Genomic DNA, 25,901 nt, shown 5'->3' with positions numbered 1-25,901 from the left:
GCTCCTGGGCAGGTTCCAGGAATTCAGGAAAAGCACACCTGAAGGAAGTGCTGAAGCGAAGACATCGCTCCCATCTCGCATTAACAGCAAAAAAAGTGGCAACAAAAAGTAAAAGAAATTCAACAAGCATTATTTGGAATTAAAATAAAATTAGATAAAGTGTATTGCAGTACGGCCTATCATTTAAGAAGTAATAACATATGCATATATCTTTTATTACATAGTGATAACCTGAAGAGTAGTTATTTAATCCATGTACAATATAAAGAAATGATAGAGCAGAAAAAACACTTTCCCATTCCACAACATTCTAAAGATACTTTTTAATTAGACATTTAAGCATTAAACATTTCTCAGTAGTAGGTTAAACTACTAAATACAGTAAGTTTCAGTGCATTGTCCAAGCAGGTGTGGAAATGCATACACATTCAAAGGGCTTTGTGGAAACCTAGTATTAATCCCCTCAGTTTCCTCAAACACAGAGCAAACACTGCAGTTACAGAGTTTCTGGCCTCCGTTTATTAGACCAAAACCCAGTAAATCCTCCAACTATTGGTAACGCAACACTGTCAACCTGCTGAATTCAAAAATCAAGCCTGTGTAAATATTCTCGTAAGCAGGGGGAATTTACCCGATTTCTAGATACTGTTTAAAGTTAAGCCCCGCTTCATCTGAGCAACGGTAAGGAAAGCAATCGTCGTCCTCTCACACCTCCCGATGCTGCTGCCCAGGGCTGGCCCCACCTGGCACACGGCTGGCGGTACCCTCCAGGGCTGCCATAAAAAAATATCCCAAAAGACACGTACGCAAAGCTTATCTTAAAAGAGTCGCCTTTTCCACCATCGTCTAAAGAAAAGGGAAGAAGAAAATATGTGCAACATCTTAAAATTAGCTAAAAGGAGCTCTTTAACAGTCTGGCCGACCGCATTCAAGTGGAAGTCCATCGCTCAGGGTGAAAAGCCACGCAGAACGGGACGCTCGGCAGAAATCCGGGGTGATCGTTTCTTAATTGGTAGCAGAAGGGGCTGGAAAACTCTATCAGTGGCAACAGCTCCGATGTGAAATAGGGCAAAGCGGCAAGAAAAGACCTTTTTACATAACAGAAACGGATTCATTCCGTCTCCATGAAGCGCAGGGAGCTGCTATCGGAACTAAATCCGGGAGAGAGATGTGCATATGGGATGCGTCTCCTGACATGCTGCTGTTATTTCCTACCAGCAGACTGAGACTAAAAATCACCTCATCTATGAGAAGAATTGGCACATGGTTTTGGCAGCTACAAGCTTGACAGACAGCAGACCAGGCCTGCCACGCCGGCTCGCAGGTGCACCAGCGCGGTGACCCCACGTAACTCAAGCTTTCCGAAACACCGATCATAAAAAAAGAAAAAGGAAAATGAGTTCAAGTGCTGGTGCTTTATCTTTAATATCTAGACACGGGAAGCACAACGCAAGGAGCAGCATCTGCTCCCGCTCCAGCCCCTCGCCGCGCTGTCCCACCCGGCCTCAGCACTGCCGGCGCTGCGGGACGGCACCGGGGAGGAGAGCGCTCCGGGGGCGCTCCGGCTTTCCACGCCGCTGCTTTCTTAGTCGAGTCGTGAGGAATACTGACACGACAGAACACCCTCCCTCGTGGGGCTACGTTGATAAAGGTTTACTGGAAAGAGCACTTACTTGGGGAAAGAATGCAGGATGCCTTGAACGGACATCTCGCTTGGGATTTCAGAATCTGTATTCAAAGGTATGAACATATTTGAGATATTTGTGATATTCATCACACCCGTGTTATGCAGGAGATATCTATACCGCTATTATAACATCGGTCTTACCAAAAGAAGCAAAGCAAATCATCTGAGAAACTGAAGATCACATTTAGGTTATCCCACAAAATCAGCATAAAAATAAAAACTTAAACCTGGTATTTACAGATTAATGAATAAAAATATGAAGTGGGACTATCCAAACTGCTATTAAAGTGACATTCAACAATTAACTGGAACCCTGATATGAGTGTAACATCCTCCCTCTTCCCTTCCTTTTTTGTTATAAAAACAGTATTTACATATTTTATTTTTTTTTTAAAGAGAACTGGTTGACATTATTGCTTGATCCTTTTTAGGAAAGACATTCCAATGAAGCAATTATTCCACATGCTGACAAAACACAGAATATACCATTTCAAGAGTGACAAAAGTTAACATTTTGTTCATCTAAAAATTATATTCATCTGCTAGGTCAGCAGATCACATGTAAATATAAGCCAATCAAAAATACATTTTACAAAAAATAATCAAGTTTCCTTTTTCAATATGGCAGTAAACATAATTTGTTCTTTCACTCTCACCTTCCACAAACTTCATTCTAAATAGCTTACTATTTTTTAACAAAAAAAGATAAATTTGATTAAAATTGTTATTTTCATAAACAAACACAAAGCTCAGCCTTACACCTGATGTGCCTAACGACAGTCGTAGTTCTGAGTCGCTGAACACTGACGTAGCGATGCAGTCTTTGCTCAACAGCGAGGGGACTTCCCTGGTGCACAGCACTCCCAGTTCAAATATTACAATCTTTCGCGACTTTCTGAAGTGCTAACTGCGAACCACCGGTTCTTCTTCCAGGCAGATCTAAAGTGACTATCCTCCCAGATCGGAAAAGATACAGCTTTGTATTTGACTATGAATATCAAAAGCAGCTTTCTCCACAAAACAGGAAGGCACCATGCACATAGCAGTTGAGGCAGGAAGCAAACAGCAGCAACATGACGTGTGAATTTTAGGTTCAGATGAGTTAAGGCTTCTGTTAAACTTCTTCATCTTCTTCCACTTCGAATCGCTATCTGGAAAAAAGAGAGAAGCAATTGAGGCAATGGCATGACACGGGCAAGCAAGCAGTCAGACCCTTCGCAGTGTCTGTAACAGGAAAGCCCCCACAAAAGCCCATTACTGTTGTGGCATCATCTTGGTCTCGTCCTATTTAACGCGCTAAGTGCTCAAGAGCTGCCCAGAATACGGCTGAAACAGCATAGCCCGAGGTTTTCAACGTGCGTGCAAGCCTCAGTTATTCAGTGACAGACTCGTTCTCGCCTGACGGAAGCGCTATGAAGTCGCAGCGCAAACAGAGCGAGTGTTGTTAAAAATCAAAGTGTCTGCAGCGAATCAGTGAAACTGTATCACCCGTGAGTGAAAACCTCCAGGAAAACCTCAACGCAGCATTCCTTCATATTCTGGGCACACACTTCACGGTAAGTCTGCTTCAGTGTTTACACTGACAGAGTTGTTGTGCTGACACATCAAGGAAACATTTGCCACGTGTGTTTTTATCACCACGTACTTGTGCTCAGCAAAGCCCCTCTTCGGTGGGAAGGTACCTTTTCAAACCTGATTCTCATAATGGCTCTGTCTCTTCTTTGATTTCAGCTCCTTCAGCCACTGAGGAGACTTTTCTTCTGACCTAAGATACAAAAAAACCCACTCTTTATTCCTTAATTATGAAAACTCACTACAGAAACAAAACCCAGAAATATACAATTTCCTCTGCAGCCTTGGGAAGCCTATTTGCATTCATTTTTTTCCCCACCAAAATGAGTATTAGCATCTTTCTGACACTGGTGGATGTCTCTCACCTGTCCTCCTTCTCTACACTGGAGGGCAGCATTCTGCTACCAGGAGTTCCAAGCTGCAGTTGTGGTTTAGGAGATCTGAACAGCTGAGCAGAACTTATTTCACCAGGACTCTCAGATTCTTGTCTTTTCCGCAGTTGGGCCTAAATACAGAAATAAAGAAAAGAGCACCGTTATAAGGCAGCATTCAGACTTTTTTTGGAATGCAAACCAAATCACTCAGATTTATAAAAACAAAAATATCCATGCCTGAAGTCAGTGAAGGGATTCCTTCTAAACCTAGGCAGTTTTGAAAGCATACTTGCTATCATGAAAATAATTTTTTTCCAAATGACTTAATATTTCTAGCCAACAGCTGAAAGTGAGAAAGACACCTGCACGGTTTTTCTACACATCACACCTGCCTCCCCCAGACAACGTTGTCATCTTCAGCAAAATTTCCTAGCTCTGTTCCTAGAGAGCACCTGCAGCTACTGCACCGGTTTGACTCTCGTCTCTCGTGTTCTGCCTGTGTTCACCTTGAGAACAGAGTGGTCCATTCCTGGAAATACGGGAAGTCTCTGAGCTTGTACAGAAGACGATCTCGCAGTATGCCGTTTCTTGTCTTCCTCATCGGAATCTTCCTGTTGCACAGTCTTCTTCTCTTCTAAATAATTGTTTAAAGAAAAAAAAATCGAGGGAGGAAAAAAAAACCCCACATTAGTCAGCAGGCATCTCTACCTTGTTCTAGATTTCTCCCCCCATTCAAAAAATGTATTGAGTAACATTAACACACCACAGGGCTGAGTTCCACGCTTCGATAGTGTGTTTGTTGCTTTGATCTCTAAGTACTCAGCAATAGAAAGATTTCTTGCTGACAGAGATGAGAGAGAAGGTACTCCTAATTTAATGAACGTTGCTGCTTCTAAACAGCTCAGTTGATCACAGAACGTGAAATTAATTCAGATTGGAAGAGATATCTGAAAGTTATCTGGTCCACTCCCTGCACAAAGCAGGGCTTTGATACAAAGAGGCCGAGTAGCAGAAACGGACTTTTTGAATCAGTCCCCTCAATCACAAAACATCACCAGCCTCCCTAGAGAGCAGGATGCTACACCAGTGATTCCTCTGCTCAGGGAATACCAGACGGCTATCTGCAGCACAAAGCACCACAGTGCTGCGGGTACTATACAGCTCTGCGACGAGCGTGTGCAGGGAGCCGCCCGTTCACTTCCACGAGCAAGGATTTTCAATGCCCGATGCATTCCCTTATTGCATCCTAAGGAACAGGACAGGCCAGGAGGGGAACCTGTTTAACAGAATGGATTTGAAGGAGTAGATTTATCCTTAACCAGGCCTCTTTAGTCCTGTAGTACTTAGAGAGGCTAGAAAGAAAAAAATATTTCTGAGTACCTATAAAATATGAACAATTACAGCTGCTCTTATAACACAAAGGCTTAGATATGGAGCATGTGCTAGAGAATGCATCCAACCATAGCGGTTTCTAAACTCAGTATTTTTTCAGTGAACAAAATTCTCTTAAGTCAGCAGCCAGAAACTAAAGGAAATTGCATCGAAGCTCTCCTTCACCCTGGCCTTCTGTAGGTCTGGTTACTGCGGCTTCCCTCACTCCAAAGGCTCCGACGAACAGAGGGGAAGACTTGATTTAGAGGATGACCCAGAGCTGGGAAACGGAAGCTGCTGTTAAACCTTGACGCAACTTCAGGTGTGTTATACCATTCAGAAATTCCTGCCCTTACAACCAAGTTGATTACAGCTAATTATTTGAGATAATTGAGGGATACCTGTGGAATCTTTAAACATCCAGGTATTATCCGGTTCTTCTGTCAAAGAAAATCTGTTTTCAAACTCCAGCCCTCTGCTTCTTCTAAGGGAGTGGGAAAGAGGAGCCCGATGGCGTCTCTTTTTGCTGAGCTGTACACGAGTTTTCAGCACGCTGGAGTCCAGAATAGTGGTTTGCTATAAAAAGAAACAAAGCCTTTACTTTCAACCAGCCTGAAAATAAAAGTCATCTCCATAATGATTTCCCAACCTACTTTAACACATTAACCCATTCAGTTTAATCAAACTATATATAGTTGCCTGATTATTATTCTTGTAGTTACTTATAACTATATTAAAGAGAATTTATGATGAGGATATGCTACATTGTGGCTAACTGGGTGTAATGCTGGTTCTTTGATCTCTCTTGGCTGTGGATGCCTGATCTGCATGAATTATTTTCACTAAAAAAAAAAAATAAAAAACCCCTGCAATAAATAGGATTTTGGTTCCTAGAGTGTTTTAAGAATACAGGCCTAGCTAGCTACTAGCAGCTGAAGGCCAGTAAGAAGACTGGGATCTAAAAAGAGCAACTACACAGAATTCTCTTGTTGTACAATCTTCTGATGAGTAGCCATCCACAGAAGTTTCAAGCCGCTCACCAGCAACAAGGAGACTGCAAGTTAAGTGCCACGGCCTTCAGCAAATTTCTGTCACCAGTCATTTCAAACACACCCATCTCTCTGCATGACGGTAAGGCAATCGCATTTACAGAGTGAGGGAAGGAGCTGTAATTTCTTTAATTATTTAAGGCAACTTGTTGTTAGAGACTTGTCTGTAACCTGCAAACATCACTGAGCCTGCTCTTCTTGGGAAGATGTGGTTTTGTTTCAAGGGATTTCAGGTCAGGAATAAACTACTCGTTAAACCAGCATGTTGCCAGCTTTACTCGAAGCTGTTAAGGTTTTAAGGAGACCCCTTTAGCTGTCCAGGGAACAGCACAAGACAGGACCGTCCCCACTACCTGCAGAACCACTGACGGACAGACAAAATGCCACCCGCACTGTTACGGGCTACTGACGCTTCCTTTACAGAGCAAAAGGTGTACTTGGGGTATCCTGCCAAAGGATCGTTAACCCACGCCAAGGCCAAGGCACACGCAGCTGGGGATCTCAAAGCAACAGATCACCAAAGGCGGCCTCTGCTTCAGGAGTGGGCTGGAAGATGAGAGCAGCGCCTGCTTTGGCGAAAGACGGGGTTCTGCAGTTCCCCCTCGACGGCAGCACCAGAGGAGACCGGAGCTGGCTGGAGGCACTTTCCAGCAGCCCACGCAGGAAGCAGCTGTGATTTTAACAGTCAATTCTGCTGCACCAGACCAAACTGCCTCCAGCACAAGCCTGCCTGCATCCTGCCTTCGTCTTACAGAGCAGTCTGCTCCTCTATTCAGAGGGCACTACGGCACTTCGGCAGGCAAGGCAGTGTACGGAGACCTTCCCAGCAGCTGCACAATCCATTTAAGTTGGGAATCTTGCACTTACCAATATATATGTCATTAGATATTATATAATAAAAAAAAGGTGCACCAACTCTTACTGAAGAAGAAGCAGTACTTCCCAGATGCTATACTGAAAAACTACAGCTGTGTTAGTGCTTTCAAAGAACATTAAACCTCATCTAACTGTGTGTGGCTACAAATTACTGTTCTTATACTAGCTGCAAGATTCTTAAGTACGGAAAAAAATCCTTTACAATGCAGTTGTAAGCTACTACAGAAAGAGGCCAATTGTAAGTAAGAAAAATATTAGTAAATGTCTTTCTAGCCTTAAATCTGCATGGCTTATCGCACAGCCGTCACTAGCTATTTGTGTTATTTAATTATGTGTCCAGTGTATATAGAGCCATTTAACTCTTCTGTTACAGCTCACTGACAAGCAGAAACAGAAGTAGCAACCGTATTAAGCCACTGGCAGACATTACGCGAGGCCAATAGTTTTTTGGAATCTCTTGGAACCTAAGCATTACAGGAACTAGAAGAACTTTGTAGCTTTGATCTTAAACTTTTCAGGCAGGAAGTCAGCTGGGAAAATTCAATGTGATAAAGAAAAGGCAGAGGAAGATTGAGTGCAGTTTCCAGAAGATACTGCTTTGCAGTGATTAACACAGGTAACAATACAGTTAAAATAGAGCAGACCTTCTGCTTCCCATGGTGGTAACTTACATCGATGAACGAGAAATCAGTGGTCTTTTCATCAGGATAGGTGTCTCCCGGAGGAGGTAAGTCAGTCCCATCAGTAGAGTCCATGTCAGTGCTGGAACGGTCCAAACTTGTGCTCCTTTGGTCTTTGGAGAAGTCATGGTGATCAACCATGGAGGCAGGTTCTGTCTGAGAGGACAGTGAAGACGGGTGGCTATTTGGAGGTTGCTTTCTCGTCGAAGTGACATCATTTTCCGAGGAAGGAGATTCAGGCACAAAGCTGCAAATTAAAATGCAATTTATGAGACTTCAGGGTAAACAAATACAAGTATTGTTTGGCTCACACACACTCAGCAGATGATAAACAAGGGTAGAACTGAAACTACAGCTACAGGTAACAAAAGCATCTTTGGAAGCAGCAGGTACCAGCAGCAAGGGTGCGAATCACTTTGTTATCATGGCTCTTCACTCACGTGGATTTACAGCGTACTGAATAATGCGAGTATGCAGATAAATTGTAATAATTTGATTGTAACATGCTTTAATTGCTTGGGGTTTCTTTTCCCCAGCCCAAAGACCCCTTCAAACATATTATACACACAAACTAGATGAGGGAAACAACAAGCTGCTTAAAAACTGCTTAAATTTGCCCATTTGATATGTAACAGCAGCAGACCCTACGCTTTGGCACCGTATACATTTGAAAACATTGTGAAGGACAGTACCCTGTCTGCAGGCCTCAGGCAGAGAGTAACCGTTAAAAGATTCTTCTTGCTCATCCAAAACTACCCCGAATACATATAAATGCTTATAAATATAAATGAATAAATACCCTTTTACTGTAAGTGAATTCCTGCAGGACACTACAAGCCACTTGCAGCCCTTTCAAGAGCACACCTTACAAATGCTTCTGCTGTTCATGTTCCCATCTGTTCCCTAAGAGGGCATGGGTTTTTATATATATGTAAAAAAGATATTTTATTTAATTCATCTTAACCTATCATTAATTTATTATTATATATTCATATTTTTTATATATGGATACAAAGATTGCATGCACACCTTTTCTGAAATCACAACGAGTCTGCATATACACGTCTGGACCCGAAGGAGATGTGAGCGTACTGGGAACGGCCCTCGCCGCCACGGCAGCTCCTGCGACACAGTATGTGCTCCACGCGTCCCCAGCAGCAGGCGTGAGTCATTGCCATTTCACGTGACTCCAAGGAAACTGAAGCACCTTCAGTGGCGCAGAGGATTTAAAACATTTTGGGATGCAATTTTTAGATGCTAATAGGCATTGGATTTAAAAACCTTGCATCCCTCGTGTCCTGACAGAAAGAAGCTCTGTCAGTGCTCCACTGGAGCTGTACTGCATTTTGTTTCTCTTACTGCCTCTAGTTTTGGTCCGTGAGACACAAGGACCACAAGCAACAGTCACGCAGTGACCGGTAACTGCCGGGATGTGAAAGAGGAGAGAGGACATCACTGGTTTAGGTGGATCAGATGCTAGTGGGAAGTTCAGCAGGTTTTAAGCAACAACGCAGCCACACAGAGGTGCTACGGGCTCACGGATTCACTCCCGGCAGGCAGAGCTGCTGGCTTCAGAGCGGCCGACTTTAAAGTCTGCAATGAGTGAGCTGGCAGGGAAGGGGACTGGGAAGGGGCAAGAGGAGCACTGGAAACCACTACAGAAAGCTCTGCAGGGCAGAGGCTGAGCCAGTGCCCCTGGCCTGGGGACGGCGGTCAGGACGAACGCCCCGTGCTCCCTCCCACGCTCATTCCTAACACGGAAGCTAACCTTGCCACACAAGTGCAGAACTGGTTCTCTCACCAACCACTTCCCTACGAGCTTCTCTTTGAGCTCAGGGTGTATTTTGGGCAGAGCTGCCCAGCCAGCCAGAGGTTTTCTTCTTCCAAGGATGCTGGGAGGAGCTGAAGGGAGAAGAGGGCAACAGGAGCTGTGATGCTCCCAGTGCATTCCTAGAAATCGTCCCTAGCCTAGACCAACGGAAGCGAGTTGTAGTGCCAGGACAGAAAGCTGTACACAGTTATGTGCCTCCCTTTGTCATGTAGGTTGGACTATTCCTTTAAGCAGCAGGAGCCTGTAGGAACCACAGTAAGGCTCTACTGTCAGTAAAAATTAGGCTTCTAATTTTAGGAGTTTCTAGTTCAAAAAATAAAACCTGAAGTATTTAAGGAGTTCAGAATTTTTTTTACTCTGCTTAACAGGAGTCTTTTGTTACTAAGCACCTTTTCTTGAGCAAGTATCTAGGAAAACATTGAGCATGTATGTTTGAATACGTGCACTTTTTTTAAACAATAGACCTTAGTAGTTGGTACAGTCCCCAGCAATAGCGATCTTGGGGGAAAAACACTCAGGAGTCTGCTGTTGAATAACAACTTTCTATCAAGCAGCAATACACGATATAATTTCCAGTCTGGCAGAGCGAACACTGCACAGAGGGTTTCCAGCACACGAGGAGAGTGAATGCCTCTTCCCTCCTTCAGCAGCGGGCCCCAGGATAATTAAGAAATGGTACTAATGAGCTCCAGGGGGAAGGTTTTGTCTAGTATTTTTTGCTTCGAATGTTTGGATATTGGCTTTAGATCCACTAGAACACGGAAGAACGAAGAGATGAAAGACGATCTGCAGCCTGATCACCTTTCATGGAGACTAAAAGGTGTATGAAAAGGATCCCGCCTGATTTGCATATCCCAGAAAGCCTCTTCCCTCCTCCATCCCAGGGCTTCAGCTAATACGCCTCCGTGCAGTTTTTCAAACTGAAATATTTGAGAGTAAGCAATGACGGAAACACAGATAAAGTTGATGGGTGGTTTCTAGTTCACCAGCCTTTCTAATGGATTCTCCTCCAGAGTCCTTGCACAACTGCAGCATCGCTGCGCACTGAACACCGTGGCACAGCTCACCACCAAACGCGGCAGGATGACTCCGTACGCACACTCTGCTATGCACGCTGGATTCTTTCCAGCTGAACAGCAAATTGGGGGGAAATTCCCTTGGGAATAACGGTCAAATATTGCAATGTAACCCATGTTTCCAGTGCTCATTACTGAGCGTTACGCATCTTTTTCTATTACTTCAGTAAGATTTCCAGTTTTATGAGCACTTCCGTAAGCCACGAACAATGTTCAACAGGTATCTTACAGACATTTGCTTCTCTGAAAAATTATCCTTCGTGTGGCGCACACAAGTGTCAGCAGAACCGCTACCACAAATACGCAATAAACTAACATCAATCCTCACTTTCAATCGCCATTAAATTTAATTAGTTTTAGCAAGACAGTGCTAAGAGGCCGTAAAGAATGTGTTGCTTCATCACGTGAAATTAGGAGTCAAAAGGGAAAGGAATCCAACTTTTTACAGGAACACTGCTGAGGAGTGAGAATCAAATGACAGCTCTCACTGTTTGCCTAGGGCATCACACAAGAAATAACGCCCATTTCAAGATGCCCTTTCATATTCTGTAACTGTAGATTCCCATCTTTTACAGGTGGCCGACAGCCTATAGTGGGTTTTCTTTTCCAAAACTGTGTTGTAATCTAGCTTCAAGGAGTTGAAGAAACAATAGCTAAAACCTTATGAAGTCAGAGCTGTATAGATCCATCATCTAAAAAGCACTCCCTGTTCCGTAAGAGAGAATGGTTCTTCCTTACAAAGACTCTTCTGATCTAAAAGGAAGAATTTTTTATGATCTCAACTTGGAAAAGCTTGCTAAAGCACTTGAGAAAAAACAAAAATAATATCTTTTAAATAAGCTAAGAAAAATCCAATTAACGCCTCCAAATTAAACCATCTCCTTCCATTCTAAGAAGTTATTTGCCAAAGCCCATCGCAACCAGCCAAGAGCAGCCCCTTACGCTTCTTCCAGCGGTAATTAAGTTCTAGTTGAAAACGATCCTTCCTCCACCTTCCTAGAAGCTCACCTAGCGAAAGGACCATGTTTATCCTGTTCCCATGTAGTCGTGGGGTTCTATTTTCAAATTCTCTTCCTCTCTTAGAGAAAATGAGTTCATTCACAGATGCAGTAATGAAACACTCCTAAAGGGGCAAAAATAATCGCTTCACGACTCAAATACTGGCAAACGCCAGAACCTGGAAGTTGCTCCCACACCGCAGCAGCGGGCTGGCGACGTTGGTTTGTCCCCTGCCGCCGCGTTCCCCGTTTGCTCCCGGGGTGCCCTCCCAGGTCACAGCGCCTGTTCCCCGGTGCCCTCGCAGCCGGCGTTTGGCCCTAAGTTGAGCCCAGGGCTGCGAGGGATGCGACACCACGGGCCGTACAGCTGGCAAAATAAAAACTCTAAGGGAAGTGAGCCAGGCGAACAGGAAAGCTCAATTATCAAAGTCTCCTGGAAGTTCCTGCCTCGGGGTCAGGCAGAGGAGACGACCGCCTCGGGAGCGGCCGGACGCGGAGATGTGCTCCACTCACCCATGGCAAGAGGGCAGAGTGCCTGCACTTGTCCTGGCTCCTAATTCATAAAAAAGAAACTGCAAACAAAATGCAGTTTCAGTATATTCCAGGAATATTTCCATTATACATTTAATATTTAAAAGTACGTTACTCTCATTCCTCTCTAAGTGCTTGAATTAATAGACCAGTAATTCCCCTGCAATGAACCTGCTAAAGCAGAGCAAGGGGATTGCAAAATGCTGAAAAGTCACTATACTGTCATCGTTACACTGCAAAAAAAGAAAAAACTAAACCTTACAGTGAAAACAAAATTCCAGGACATGGGGATTGAGTTCAATACTGGTTCAATAAACCAGAATTTTTAGATGGAGCTTTTCTAATCAGGAAGAATCCTCCAGGTTTGAAAGAGCATTCGAAAGCTGTCTGTTTTGGAGCTGAGACAAGCACTTTTGTTAAGAAACTGATTTCAGAAAATGTCTGTAACATACTGAAATCAGTTAATTTTACAGAAGACTTGGATGTCATTGTTGGCACGTCGCTTAGCTCACTGAACTTCAAGCTGAAAGCTACCCTTATTTCATAAACAATGAAATATTTATTATGCAGAGTTCTCAAGTGTAGAACACACCAACATAATTGACATTAATGTCTGCTATAAGATCTCTACAAATATAGCATTACAAAACAAACAGATAAATTCCTATTTTCATACTACACTGAGCAGATGAGACATTGGCTCAGTGCAGATCACGCTGTGATTTACACAACAGGTGTAAATTACAAAAAACCCTCACACTTTAATGCTCTAGCTGTATTTCATGAAACCATTTTCATAACCGAAAAGCGTCAGTAAGAGGTGGAGCGCACGTCATCCCGCTGTCAGAGCGGGGGCCTGGCGTTCGCAGCACCCGTTGCAAACGGGGTTTGCCATTCAGCCCACCCGGTAGCACGGCTTTTAAAGTAATGTTAATTGGTATGGGAGAAACCAAGTTTACAAAAAAATTAAACAACCCCAAAACTGTTAGCGTACCCTGCCTAACCATAATCAGACACTTCCTTATCTACCTGAGAGGGAGGAAATCAAGACAGTTTTAGCAAAACGTTCCCAGAACCCCAGTTCTACCCAGCAGAGGCACGCAGCACACAAAACCACATTCTAAATGTGAAAATGCACATTTCTAATTATAATTACAAACACATAAATACAAAGCATAAAAAGGTTTTACTACCTACGTTAATCTAGTCAAAGCCATTTCGTGTATTTATGGGAAAAACATTTTTTTCTCAGTATCTTCTTTCCACCGTTTTAGCACTAAAAAATAACATCTAACTTGTGTTTCACGTACTAGTGGGCTTGTTAAATCTGTTCCAGTCCAAGCGAGTTTTGTCATTGCTTATAAAAGTGGAGATACTGCATTCTCACTGGAGGACCGAGTTTTAAATTTCAAATCTTATTGCAAATTGCAGATAATAAATAAATATTTCTTTGCTTCTAGACTAAAGAAACAGCATAGTCATTGAAACTGAGCATGGAATTTTAACAGACCATACACGCGCACACACGTGCACGCACCCCTCTCCAAACCACCAGTTTCTTCTCGTTACTCGGGGAAGGAGAAGCTCGCACGCGTGGCAGGGGGGACCTGGCTGCCCTTACCTGTCCCCGCTGTGCCGCTTCTCGGTCCAGGTGCCGTATTGACTGTCAGGCTCCTGCACCAGCGTGTCCGTGTCCTTCGCCTCCGGGGGCTGTCTGGAGAAGCACTGCTTCAGCTGGTCCTGCAACACAACAATTGCAACACTTCAGCGTTCCTTTAGCCCTTGGCTAAATGATTAAGAGATTTTATTTCAAATAGTGGTTTGGAATCTCCTAATTAAACTTGGTCAACATAAAACTGGGAATAAACTTAAAGATGGAAAATGGCTGTGAGCTCAGGACGACGATTCTCTGTAAAACGAGCACTGTTTTCCTGCACAAATAACCGGTTCTAGAGGCCAGAACTGACTCCCTGGTTTTAGTAACTCCGTATTGCTCTCCGATTATTCTTACCTCAGGGCACACAAAATTTTTAGAAGCACCTGTGCAAAACACAAAGAATTCTGCTGGGGACTACGCTTCATCTCCCCAAGCAGACAAGGGGAACATCCACTCTACTGCTCTTTTCCCGGACTTAATAAAAGGACTTCTTTTATTCCCCCCAGCTCTTTCTTTGGAAGACATTCAAAATAAAAAGCATAAACAAGTAAATACATAAGCATAGACACTAGAAAGCCTTTGACGAACTGATGGGTGCCAATGAAAAATTCAAACACAACGTACAATGTAGAAGGACAGACCACGGTGGTTTTTCCTGTGTTCCACTCCGACCTTTAATTTCCTAAGTATTTTTATTTCACAGATCCGCCACTTCCCTACGAGGCAAACAGCACATCTGGGGACCCTTCCCTTGCCGGGGGAGCGGGTCAGCTCCTGCGAGCACCCTAGACTTGCAGCAGACCAATGAACATGGCACTGTCGCACCTTTCGTTTTGCAGTTGTATTGAGTTATGCACTCGAAGTTAGATAGTTACTGAAATAATTGTAACTACATTGTGTGTAGATAATTAAACGTTGGCCCCTTTCGCGTTCATTACTCTGAACAAACACAAGCATGGCTTTCAGTGCCGTATCAACTTTGCTTATGAAGATCTCATCTGACAGCAGAGGACATTGTTTGCCACCTGTCCTGAGCTTTTTCTCTCTTTACAAATAAATGAAAAGAAAGAGAAAAAAAGAAAGAGAAAAAAAGAAAGAGAAAAAAAGAAAGAGAAAAAAAGAAAGAGAAAAAAAGAAAGAGAAAAAAAGAAAGAGAAAAAAGAAAGAGAAAAAAAGAAAGAGAAAAAAGAAAGAGAAAAAAGAAAGAGAAAAAAGAAAGAGAAAAAAGAAAGAGAAAAAAGAAAGAGAAAAAAGAAAAAAGAAAAAAACAAAAAACAAAAAAAATAAAAAAGAAAAAAAAGAAAAAACAAAAAAAAGAAAAAAGAAAAAAAATAAAAAAGAAAAAAAAGAAAAAAGAAAAAAAAGAAAAAAGAAAAAAAAGAAAAAAGAAAAAAAAGAAAAAAGAAAAAAAAGAAAAAAGAAAAAAAAGAAAAAAGGAAAAAAAGAAAAAGAAAAAAAGAAAAAGAAAAAAAGAAAAAGAAAAAAAGAAAAAGAAAAAAAAGAAAAAGAAAAAAAGAAAAAGAAAAAAAGAAAAAGAAAAAAAGAAAAAGAAAAAAAGAAAAAAAGAAAAAGAGAAAAAAGAAAAAGAAAAAAAAGAAAAAGAAAAAAAAGAAAAAGAAAAAAAAGAAAAAGAAAAAAAAGAAAAAGAAAAAAAAGAAAAAGAAAAAAAAGAAAAAGAAAAAAAAGAAAAAGAAAAAAAAGAAAAAGAAAAAAAAAAAAAAAAAAAAAAAATAAAAAGAAAAAACAAAAACAAAAAAAAATAAAAAAGAAAAAGAAAAAAAAGAAAGAAAAAAAAGAAAAAGAAAAAAGAAAAAGAAAAAAAGAAAAAAGAAAAAGAAAAAAGAAAAAGAAAAAAAGAAAAAGAAAAAAGAAAAAGAAAAAAAGAAAAAGAAAAAAGAAAAAGAAAAAAAAAAAAAACAAAAAATAAAAAAAAGAAAAAACAAAAAACACAAACAAAAAAAGAAAAACGAAAAAGAAAAAATAAAAAGAAAAAAAGAAAAAAGAAAAAGAAAAAAGAAAAAGAAAAAAAGAAAAAAGAAAAAGAAAAAGAAAAAAGAAAAAAGAAAAAGAAAAAGAAAAAAAAAAAAGAAAAAGAAAAAAAGAAACACCACTCCCTCAAACCCACCTGGCAGAACGTGCTGGTGGAAACCACAAACACTCGTTTTGCTTCAGGCAGCACACACAAAGCAACAACCATATTCAATGAAACGGGACTCCTTAATACCACGGGGGTAAAAAAAAGAGATTGCATGTTTTCTTGTGCCCTGAATTTTGTAAACCTAAAGAATGCTGCCCTAAGTTTATAGAAATATTGACATTAAGGATAATTCCCCAACACTGACACTTGGCTGCTGAAGAAGTCCTACACTACCTGCATCTTTTCTAACAAGTTGCTCATCTCCCCAACGGCACAGTCAGCCCTTCTCTAGTTCTGTCATACTCTTTGCTGCTGACAAAGTGGTTTATTTTAATGCCGAGCGAAATAAGGCACAGAAGGCTCCACCATTTATTCCAACTATTACAATGGACCGTTACTAGACAAAGTACAATTTTCCGTTTGTAATACTCAAGTAAAACAGGTGCTCAGTTTATGAGTTACAGGGACAGAAGTTTTCTGCTTTTCATCTTCCAGATGTTCCCACAGCTGCCTAATCCACTGGTAGTTATTCTTACACTTTATACATAAATATATACATGTAAGCTGAGTTCTTCCTTTTTGCAGTCCATTCCAGGTACAAGCTTTCAACCGCAAGCAAGGCATACACTTCTAACAGCTACACCAGTGGTAAGGGAAACAGTGTTGTATTTCTGGGAAACCACAGGGCATTTCCTCCTACTTAGCTCAGGCATATGGTTTGGGTTCCACAAACTCCCTCTGGAGCTTCACACCTTCACGGCCGGTTTGCACCGGGGGATAAGCTAACAGTCCTGGGCTCAGCCTCCTGCTGACGCTTGGTGGGCACGTAACCTTTGGCAAGTAGATTCACTTCTAGGAAAGGCACCGACAGACGCAAACCGGGACTTTTGCTTTCCTCCCTACTGTCCATGCTAGCTCAGGGTTGGTTTTTTTCCAACTTGATGCTTGTTATGAATTTTTTTTTCAATCCCAATCTCACATTGCAAGCTACTGCATTCTTGTAATCAATACGTATCTATCAAATTTTGCCGCGTTCTGGACAGAACAAGTTGCATCCGCAGTAAGAGCTTGTACGTGCAGCGCGTGGCAGCCTTAGCGGCAGCACGCTCGCCCCCGCAGCCCTGCCGATACCCGGGACGTGCTGCCCAAAGAGAAGACGACCCAACAGACAGAACCACGTTACGCCTAAAGCACATTATCTCCGTGCAGAGTATATACTGTATTACTTGCAATTACTCACATAGGTTTCTAGCTAGAAACCTAATCTAAAAAGCCTAGAAACAGGAACGGGAGCAGCAGAAAAGCCACTTTGTTTTACTGCATTTGGAAGGCATTGTTTATAAAAAGTGCAGAGTTATCAGGAAAGCGATGGTTGTAAGGAGAAAACATGCACAACCCAGATAATACCAGTTGGCAGCAAGAGGAAAGAAATATAGATGCAAATATATTGCTCTTCTGAAGGCTCAGTAATTCTTTATAAACTTTTGCATTGCAGACAAAGTGATCAGCACACACTCCTCAGCTTCAGGCAACGTTTTACTTGATGATGTTAAATATATTTGAACTTTGAGATGTGGTTTTATAGCCAAAATGACACAATTAACACTCAGTGATTCTCTATGCTAAAACCAAAACAAGCCTGAAAAAGAAAGAATATTACTACTTCTGTAGACATCGTGAACTTAAATTCAATAAAACAAACTGAAAATTCTAAATGTAAGGTATAAGACACTCCAAATTCTACAAAATCATTTTGCTATATTGAGTAATGTTATCGCTTTTTGCTTCTGGAGGAAGCTACTTGTTTCAGACGATGACTGCGTCTTCTGAAGTCTTCCCCTGGTGATCCCTTTCAACCCTTACTTTTTAATAGGCCAAATGATTAGCTGGGAAAAACAACCCCATTCTTTCAAGTCTACAAATTGCTCTTTAGTCCTAAACAATTTAAAGATTCCGGCTTCTACCAGTAGCGAAGAACGACAGAGACTGAAATGGGGGATGATAACCTGGTCAGCTAGCCGACAGAAAAAAGGAACCAAGTAGGACGGAAATCGGGAGAGGTAAGAGGCGGCGATGCTCCCCCCAGCTTGTGGAGGAGGTGTCACCTGGGGGGACCGAGGGTGACGCAAAAAGCCATTTATAGCCCGTGCAGCTCAGAGGAGATGGCATGTGTTGAAGAAGGAAGTGACAACAAACCATAAAGATTATTCTTTACACGATTATTAGCAAGCACAAGGCTGATGAGCTTTAGCTTTTCTTTTGAAGATCTCTTTTGGATCGTCTTTACCCCACTCAAGGCAATCAGGTAACGCTGGACACTGGGCATCGGGACCTTGGAGGTGCCTGGTGAAAATCCATTCCCTTTTTCATTTTCAAAGTGTTTACTCTCAGCAACTATAAGCTTATTAAAAAATAAATAAAAAAAACCCCAAACCAAAAACCAGTAGAGGCTGGTAAAAAAAAAAAAAGGGGGGGGGGGGCAGGGAGGGGTTAATTTTCTCTACTTCCATCCTCTTTCAGCCTTCATGCTCTCCGGATAGCACTTGCTATTAAACATGCTATTAATTTGCTTTTCAGCTTTTGGGGGTTTTAAATATCGGTCAAAATGACACAAATTCTCTGAGAACTATGCATACGTACTATTGTGTTTTATGGCTGAGATGCTTTTAGACACAAGCAACTCAAATTAGATCATACAGATACATTTGCATTTTCTGGCACTAACATTTTACTTGGAACAACTTGGTGTTGCAGACAAAGAGCATGAATGAAGAACAAACTGGAATTACAAATGGAAAGCTTTGAAACGTACAGCAGATTGGGAAAATAACGTAAGACTTACTGAAGGTATTACAGTGGCAATTTTTAGGTCTGCCACAAGCCCATTAGATCACACAGTGCCCTGTATCAGGTTAATTTACAGAAAACCACAGAGGCCAGACAGAAGCACCCTACCTATTGCCTAGCAGTGCTCGCAACACATCCACTGGCACAAAAAGGTGCCCTGAAGCCAGTTCTTACTCAAGTATCAGGAGGTGAAAGGAGGAAACACTTTGTGACATGTACTGCTCCCAAAGATGAACAGTTTCTGCTTCTTGTTCCCTTAACCTAAGTCCTAATTTAAAGCTCACCTCTTCAGATGGATGAAAATAATATTTATTTGTTAAACGTATAAGCTCCACAGAACAAGAGATTGTGCAAGATAAAGAACTGACACATCTGGCTTTGACTTTTGTTGCTCTTAAGGACAGATCTGCTCTGAACAGAACTGTTTTTTCCGTAAGAGACAACTTACATTATTAACTACCCATTGACAACCCAACAAACTTGTGCTACTATCTGTGATCCATTCTCTTTCTTTATGCATCCCCTGGAAGAAGAAACCAAAGTTGAAAGAAGTGTACAACATGTGATGCTAGGCCAGATACAGCCGTTTCCGTGATAAACGGAATATTCATGATACAGTAAAAACAGACCTTTCAGAGGAAAAGCCAATAAAAAAAAGAGGGGTCTGGTGTCTTCTTAGTGCACAAGATAAACCCAAATTAGGAATTTTCTTATTTATAATCACAGAAAAATCTCAGCAATCAAATAAATACTACTCTTGATCCAGTATTCAAATGCTCTAATTCTCCACGCTTTGATCTTTAACTTCATAATTCTTACAACAGTAGCCAGGAAAAAAAAAAATCAACTTAATTTTCATATGAAATAAACCAGCCAAGTTATATACTGATCTGCCTCTAGTTCTTCTTCTAAAATGAGACATTATGATTATGCCTCTTTCAGTGCTCCCTTGGAATTAAGCTGGGTTTGGCAATAGTCCAGGGCTGATTACTCCTGCAATTTCCAGTTCCTGAAAATGATGCACACACAGTATTGGCCCTACCAGCACAAAAATTAACCGTAACTAAGAATGAATGCATACATTTATGTGAAAAACTCTTTTGCACTGATGTGAAATAAAGACCTGGCATATGAGGAATACCAGTTGAAAAATCTCATGAGTCAGAATCTGCACAGACAGTTTCAAAAATATCTTTGTTTGCAAGAGACGGAGACATCAGACAGCCAAAATGACACCCCACAGCTTGAAGTGCAAAAATTAAAAGTTAAAATCTACTGGCATAAAATGAGTATGAATAGATAATTGCACAGTAGAATGAAGTTTTGAACCATCCACCTTGTTAACACAAAACTCAAAGAGAAAAATATTTGCTAATTCCTTGAAAAGTTTCTTCTTCTTCTTCTTTTGTCTCCTTTTTTAATTAAAGAAGTCAGAACTTTGGTCAAAATGCCCATATTCAGAACTCCCCTGCCCCTGAAGTGCGAGGCTGCACTTAAGGAGAGTTAACAAATCCAGAAAACTGTCCCAATTGTTCCCATGCAGTACGGCAGGAAGATGGCAATACCCCTTATACTCTATTAACATTTTATTCTATCATTTCATAGTAGACTCTGCTTTGAACAGGATGCTGGGCTAGCTGACCTCCAGAGGTTCTTCCTAACCTGAATTATTCTCCAATTATTCTAAAGATTCCAAGGATTACTACTAAAAGGTAAACTACATATTTTACACCGCGAACAGAATTATCAAGAACATAACACCATATCGAACCCAACCAACAAAACCCACCACAGTAAGAAGACCTCAGAAACTATACAAGATTTCACAACCCATATTTTTTTCTTGGTAAGTATTCCAATGCCAAAGCAAGTGGAAAGCCTGACTTTGTGGCATCGGCATCCTAGGATTTCCATATATACTTACTATCCGGCGAATTAGTGCTGCCCACAAAGAGTAAGTCATGGTTCAAGAGCTACGCTCCAGCTAGTTCCTGCCAATCAGGCGAGAAGATTTACCAACTCGGTCTTTAAATAAATTGTTGAAAGGACTAAGTGCCTTAGTGTAATGTGCCAGGGAGAAGGCAGCACCTTCTGCCTCCCACCCCACCCTCCACGCTGCAGTGACAGATAAACAGTTCCAGGAATTGGACATTTTCTTTCTGACCTCACTGATGAGGAAAGTTAAGAGACCTCCAGTGTGGGCTCCACCCACGGGCATCGATATGGGAGGACGCCTTCCCCAGCCCTGTCAGATACCCTGTTGAGCACCATAAATATCTTCAAACCAAGGAAGCACTTTACAAACGCTGGAGACCAAGTCTAAGAGCAGGGACAAAAGGAATTAACTGATCTCATACCCTCAAGGTCTTCACATGGTTATACAGGCCATCTCCACCGCTGCCAGCAGGTAAGGAGACCGCAGCGAGCAGCCTTGGTGTCTGCAAGAGGAACGCCCCGCCGGCCCCAGCGCCCTCCTGGATGCCGGCTGGAGAGGACAGCCACAGGGAACCGCTGCAGGGGCGGATGTGCACACGCACAAGGAAACACAAGCGTGCCCCAGCCTGGGTCCAAAAGCACTCCAAAGTGCTCACACCCCGCATATTTAGCGCTGTTAGAGCCTGAGGATCTACGCTGCTCTACTCAAAAAACCTTTAAATGTAAATGTTTAATTTTTCCATGTGCAGTGGAGTACGTACCAAGTCCCAGGGTATAAAATATTCTCATAAATGATATCAGCCACTACATCCTCACCGTTGCTATGCAACCCAGGCCTGCCTCAGCCATATGTGTTTTCTCTACCTCTTCCACCAGGAAACGATAAGCACCAACCAATTACATCCCTAATGTTAAAAGCTGACAACATTCACCTTACGAAACACGGGCTGTTTTTAGAGGGTCACTGGTTTAATTCTCCACCGTTTCATAGCTTCCCGGCTTGACGCACAGGCCTGATTCCCAACCCCTTCCCCCCGGAAAGGCACGGGAAACACTGCAGAAAAGCAGACCTACGTGCGCAGAAATAAGAGGAAGGGCAGTTGTCCCTTCCAGCCCCTAACTCGAGGGAGCAAATGCCCAAAGTTGGGAACAGCTGGTACCCGAGAGTAACTGGATGGAGAGGGCGGAGAAGATCCCAAGCCGCTCCAGCCCAGGAGTGCTGTCAGCTCAGCTGCTCTCCTCTAACAGGCTTTACACTACACCCACGACAGATCTTATCGCTAGTCCTACGGCCTTGTGAGAGGAAAGCCAGCCTTAATCTTAGAAGCAAAACTCCGTATTGTATCTGCATCGAATCCAAACAAAACTAAATCCATTGCGTTTAAGGTATATCCCTTTGAAATGTCTACACGCCTCATGCTACAGTAAAAATGTTTTCACCTCAAAGGCCCAAACCGCACAATGGATCCAAACGCTACAAATGGTTTGACACGCGGGTTAGCTCAGAGCTGACAGGGATCCTCCTCGCCACACCAGCACAAAATGTTCACTGTGAACAGCAAAAAAAAAAGGAGCCAGAGGAAATCATTGCCAGCAAGCTCAATGATTTACTCAAGTTCAAACAGCATGTTCCCAGCAACACCTTTCCAGCCTAAACTTGAACTCCCAAGAGGCTGAATGCTATCACAGCTCCCCAAACACCGGCATTTTCCACACCTTTGGAACGTACAAAATGACTTCCCCTGCTTGCCGGTCTTTAGCTAATTGCTTCTCCTCCGTTAATGGATCTTCCACTCCTAACCCCAGCTACGCCATGCCTCCCCGAGCCGGGTCCAGCTGAGACGCTCACGATTGGAAAGGCAGCGGCACCAAAGACAGACTCAAAGTCTGTCCGGAGCTGACTCTGGCCACGACAGAGAACGTGGCCTGATTAATGCAGATTCAGTTCGTTTCGCCAGGAATCTGGTTACCATCACGCAACGAAACCTACTCACTGCTTTTGCAGTGACTTTCAGCGAAGTTAACGTCCTCACTCCATTCAGGATTTCAAAGACATTTTAGAGTTTGTGATTTTTTTTTTTACATACCCTGAAAATAGAGCTGCTCTGAGTTGCTCTGAATGCTCAGCACACACATATCACGTGGTTTCAGTGCAAGGCTGAAGACAGAGCAGAGGTTGAGTTGATGTGCAAAAAGCAGACAAGAACCAAATTCTAAATATACACGTCGCTAGGGCTGAGCGAGCCACGGCAGTACTTCCTCTGAGAGGTGGGAAAGTAGAAAATCAAAGTGGAGCAGAGGAAATAGTTGGGAACCTTTAAAATCCCTCCTATATCAACATATTACTTTTTTTTTTTTTCAGCCTTAACAAAACTAAACACCCAGAAACCAAACGCAGCAGGGTCAGAGCCAGAGGCAGGCCAGGCTGCCCATCAGGAAGATCTCGAGCAGAATCGTGCTGTCCCACCGCGCAGGCAGAGGAACTCATTGTCCCAGAGGGCATACGCAACTCTCGGCAGCGTTAATGAAAGTTGGCACTAGGAGTTGAACAGGATCCCTCATCTCCAACATTGCAAGAGGCACAAGCCAGAACAAGACAATTTTATACTGTTATGCTAGGAAGTGAATATATTTGCTTTTTTTGAAAAGCTACATGCTTGGAATCAACACCTCCTACTAGAAATGCTGTATTTCACAGCTCCGCTGCACAGTTAATGTTTTTCCACATAAGACACAAGTTAAACTTCAAACAAACATTCCTGGGGAAAAGGGCTCTTTAGTTTAAAGTCTAGATTTAAAGATGTACAGAAAGTGGTAGGATTCCTTGACAACAAGTGAGTAACACACACGCAGACTTTGGAGACTGTGCACTGCTCGTTTAAACAAAAACCTCCGACAACTTAGATGTTTTAGAAAAGAGCAGTCAAAATACACACACACACAGACCAATGAACCACCACTAGTATTTCCTGAAAGTACAGAACGTTACAAAATTTCAGTGAAAAATGGATTGCCAGTGTTGAGTTGTGTTCAGTGATGTTTTTATTTAATGCAATTTATTTCCCTCTGAAAGTAACTGCTATCCCTTAGTGCTTTAAAAAAAAAAAAGGCAAGGTGAATGAGCACAAAATGACCAGCTCTGAATATATTTATGTTCTTTTCTTACGCTCTAAGAACATGGTAAAAATCCACCCCTTGCAGGCAGCCTAAGTAAAATCCCAGAGTGAAGTTGTCTAAGTGATTATTCCTGTCAAAATAACAAGGGAACAACAAAGGCAGTCTACTAAATACCCATCGCTACAGTTTTATGGCCCAGATTTATGCTGCCAGCTATGTTCATGGCCTGTTAAACCACAGAAAAGTTATTAAGAATGAAAAAGCATGAACTCTTTCAGTATTGGCCCTTGTATCTTCATTAATTAAACTGAACAGCTTTACTCCTCCCCCACACCTCGAAACGAGACAAACAACTCATTTTTAAAAGCCTGCTTTCTGCAAACGTGCTTCACGCTACCACAACAGCTCGCTGGAAATTTAAAGATAAAATTCCATTCACTGATGTTAGAAAAAATAAAAAAAAATATTTTTGAGAGCAATTCATTGCACTTTTGGTGAATAATTGGGCAAAATAGCTCAGCAACTATTTGTTGTAGGGTCTGTATCAAGACAGCCGAGCTCAGAATAAAAACGCCAACTTGTATTAACTTCTTTTTACAAACAGGTTGTTGAAGGACGTTCACCATGAAGCACAAACATTGGCAGGCAGACCCGGGGTAAAATCAGAACAGACCGCACAGATCAATGCTCTTTCGAAAGCAGAGATACAATCCCAGGCGATGTGCAGGTGAATGGCACCGTGTAACTCAAACCAGTTCTCACAGCGCTCCTCGGTCCCTCGCCGCCCGTCAGTGCCGGAGAGGGATCCTACTCAAATGGAAAAAGCGATAGTCCACCAGCTTTTCCAAGAAACAAGCTGCCTGCACAAGCTTGTACTGGCTTAGAAAGAAACATCCGTGAAGGTTTAAAAAACCAAGATGGGAATTTCAACCTCTCGGAGAGAGGACGGCAGTGAAAGGGCTGCAGGATGCAGGACCAAGCGCCTTCCCAGCACACCTGGGATGCGTGCAGTCAAACTCCACTTCCACCTTTACTTTGGAACTACGTAAGTGAATCCAAACAAAATAACCGATGCTGTCAAGATCAAGCTTGAATGAAAAGACCGTTTTCATCAACTGACCAGCACAGCAGAAAGCAAAACACAATTAAACGTACTCCAATGTGATTTTTAGCACGTATCAGAACAACTCATGTAAAATCCACGCTAACCCAGAATTAATTATTTCTGTTCCATTTCAAAAAGTTTTCTCCCAAAGACTCTGAAACACCCCTGAGGTTTTCCACAGCTTTGTTGTTGATGCTCGCTGTCTGAAAGTAGTTAAATTTGTTGCAAAGAAACAAACTGCCACACTTTTTTAGCAGTGTAAGGGGACAGCTAAGGAACGGAGGGTATGGAACAACTACCCTGGTTTTACTGTATGGCAACAAACTTCGAGATCTAGAACTCACAGCGTGGGCTGTGAAACCAGGTATCATACCTATAATAGAACACGACTGATATTACCACGACTAAAACAGAGGCAGTGTTTAATGAAAGTCTCTCTGCTCCTATTACAACAGGGACGCTGAGCTGATGACATGAGGCGAAAAATGGAAAAAAAACCCTCAATAAAAATGTCTGGGAGAAAAATCAACTTCCATTTAAAAGGTTTCATTCCAAGTAAAAGCTTTTGCAAGCTCAGCTGCAGATTCCTAGATCTGATATTAATAAGCCAGAATAATGATGCAATTAAAATCGGTCCTGTGCCATTGTGTTAGGATGGTTTTCAGCGCACGGGACCCGGCCGTTCCTGGGTGCAGCAGCCAGCAAGTTTCTTCAGTCCACAGTGACACCTTTTTTCCTTAAATTAAGTGTGAGAACACTATATTACATCTATTTGTAGAAAGTATTCTCAGACCAATTAAATTCAGTTTCAGTGGAAACAAAAAGGACAGATGACGAGCTTTGAAGATACAGCTACACGAACAGACTGCCACAAGGCGAGAGAGGAAGGAAAAAGCTTGCTGGAAACAGCAATTGATGAGAAAAACAGCGTGTTCAGGGGGCTGTGCTAGGAAGGAAGGCAGGACAAATGACAGAGTATTCCGTTTCAATGAAGAAACTAATAGGAGTACTATAGGGAAAAAGAAGAATAAAAAAAATTCATCTTTTTTCCAAACAGT

At 42.1% G+C, this 25,901-nt stretch overlaps 1 protein-coding gene across 5 annotated transcripts in view; it reads right to left on the bottom strand.

The window, feature by feature from the left end:
- Positions 1–305: 305 nt before the first annotated feature.
- Positions 306–25,901, bottom strand: part of KIAA1671 (KIAA1671 ortholog) — an 87,875-nt gene continuing 62,279 nt past the window's right edge. For 4 of the 5 annotated variants that reach the window (XM_054844070.1, XM_054844072.1, XM_054844071.1 and 1 more), the window contains 7 exons: positions 13,667–13,785; positions 7,601–7,856; positions 5,406–5,580; positions 4,140–4,267; positions 3,625–3,764; positions 3,370–3,452; positions 306–2,838 (listed from right to left, as the gene is read on the bottom strand). In XM_054844070.1, coding sequence (XP_054700045.1) covers positions 3,374–3,452; positions 3,625–3,764; positions 4,140–4,267; positions 5,406–5,580; positions 7,601–7,856; positions 13,667–13,785 — 897 coding nt within the window. In that variant the 3' untranslated portion in view covers positions 306–2,838; positions 3,370–3,373. Of the gene's footprint in view, positions 2,839–3,369; positions 3,453–3,624; positions 3,765–4,139; positions 4,268–5,405; positions 5,581–7,600; positions 7,857–13,666; positions 13,786–20,610; positions 20,804–25,901 lie in introns of those variants that run through there. The other variant, XM_054844073.1, reaches the window with a different exon arrangement.

The sequence above is a fragment of the Grus americana genome, chromosome 16 (assembly GCF_028858705.1).
Source record: "Grus americana isolate bGruAme1 chromosome 16, bGruAme1.mat, whole genome shotgun sequence".
Lineage (NCBI taxonomy): Eukaryota > Metazoa > Chordata > Aves > Gruiformes > Gruidae > Grus > Grus americana.
Note: the sequence above shows the minus strand (reverse complement) of the source record. Positions and strands in the feature narration are given on the sequence as shown.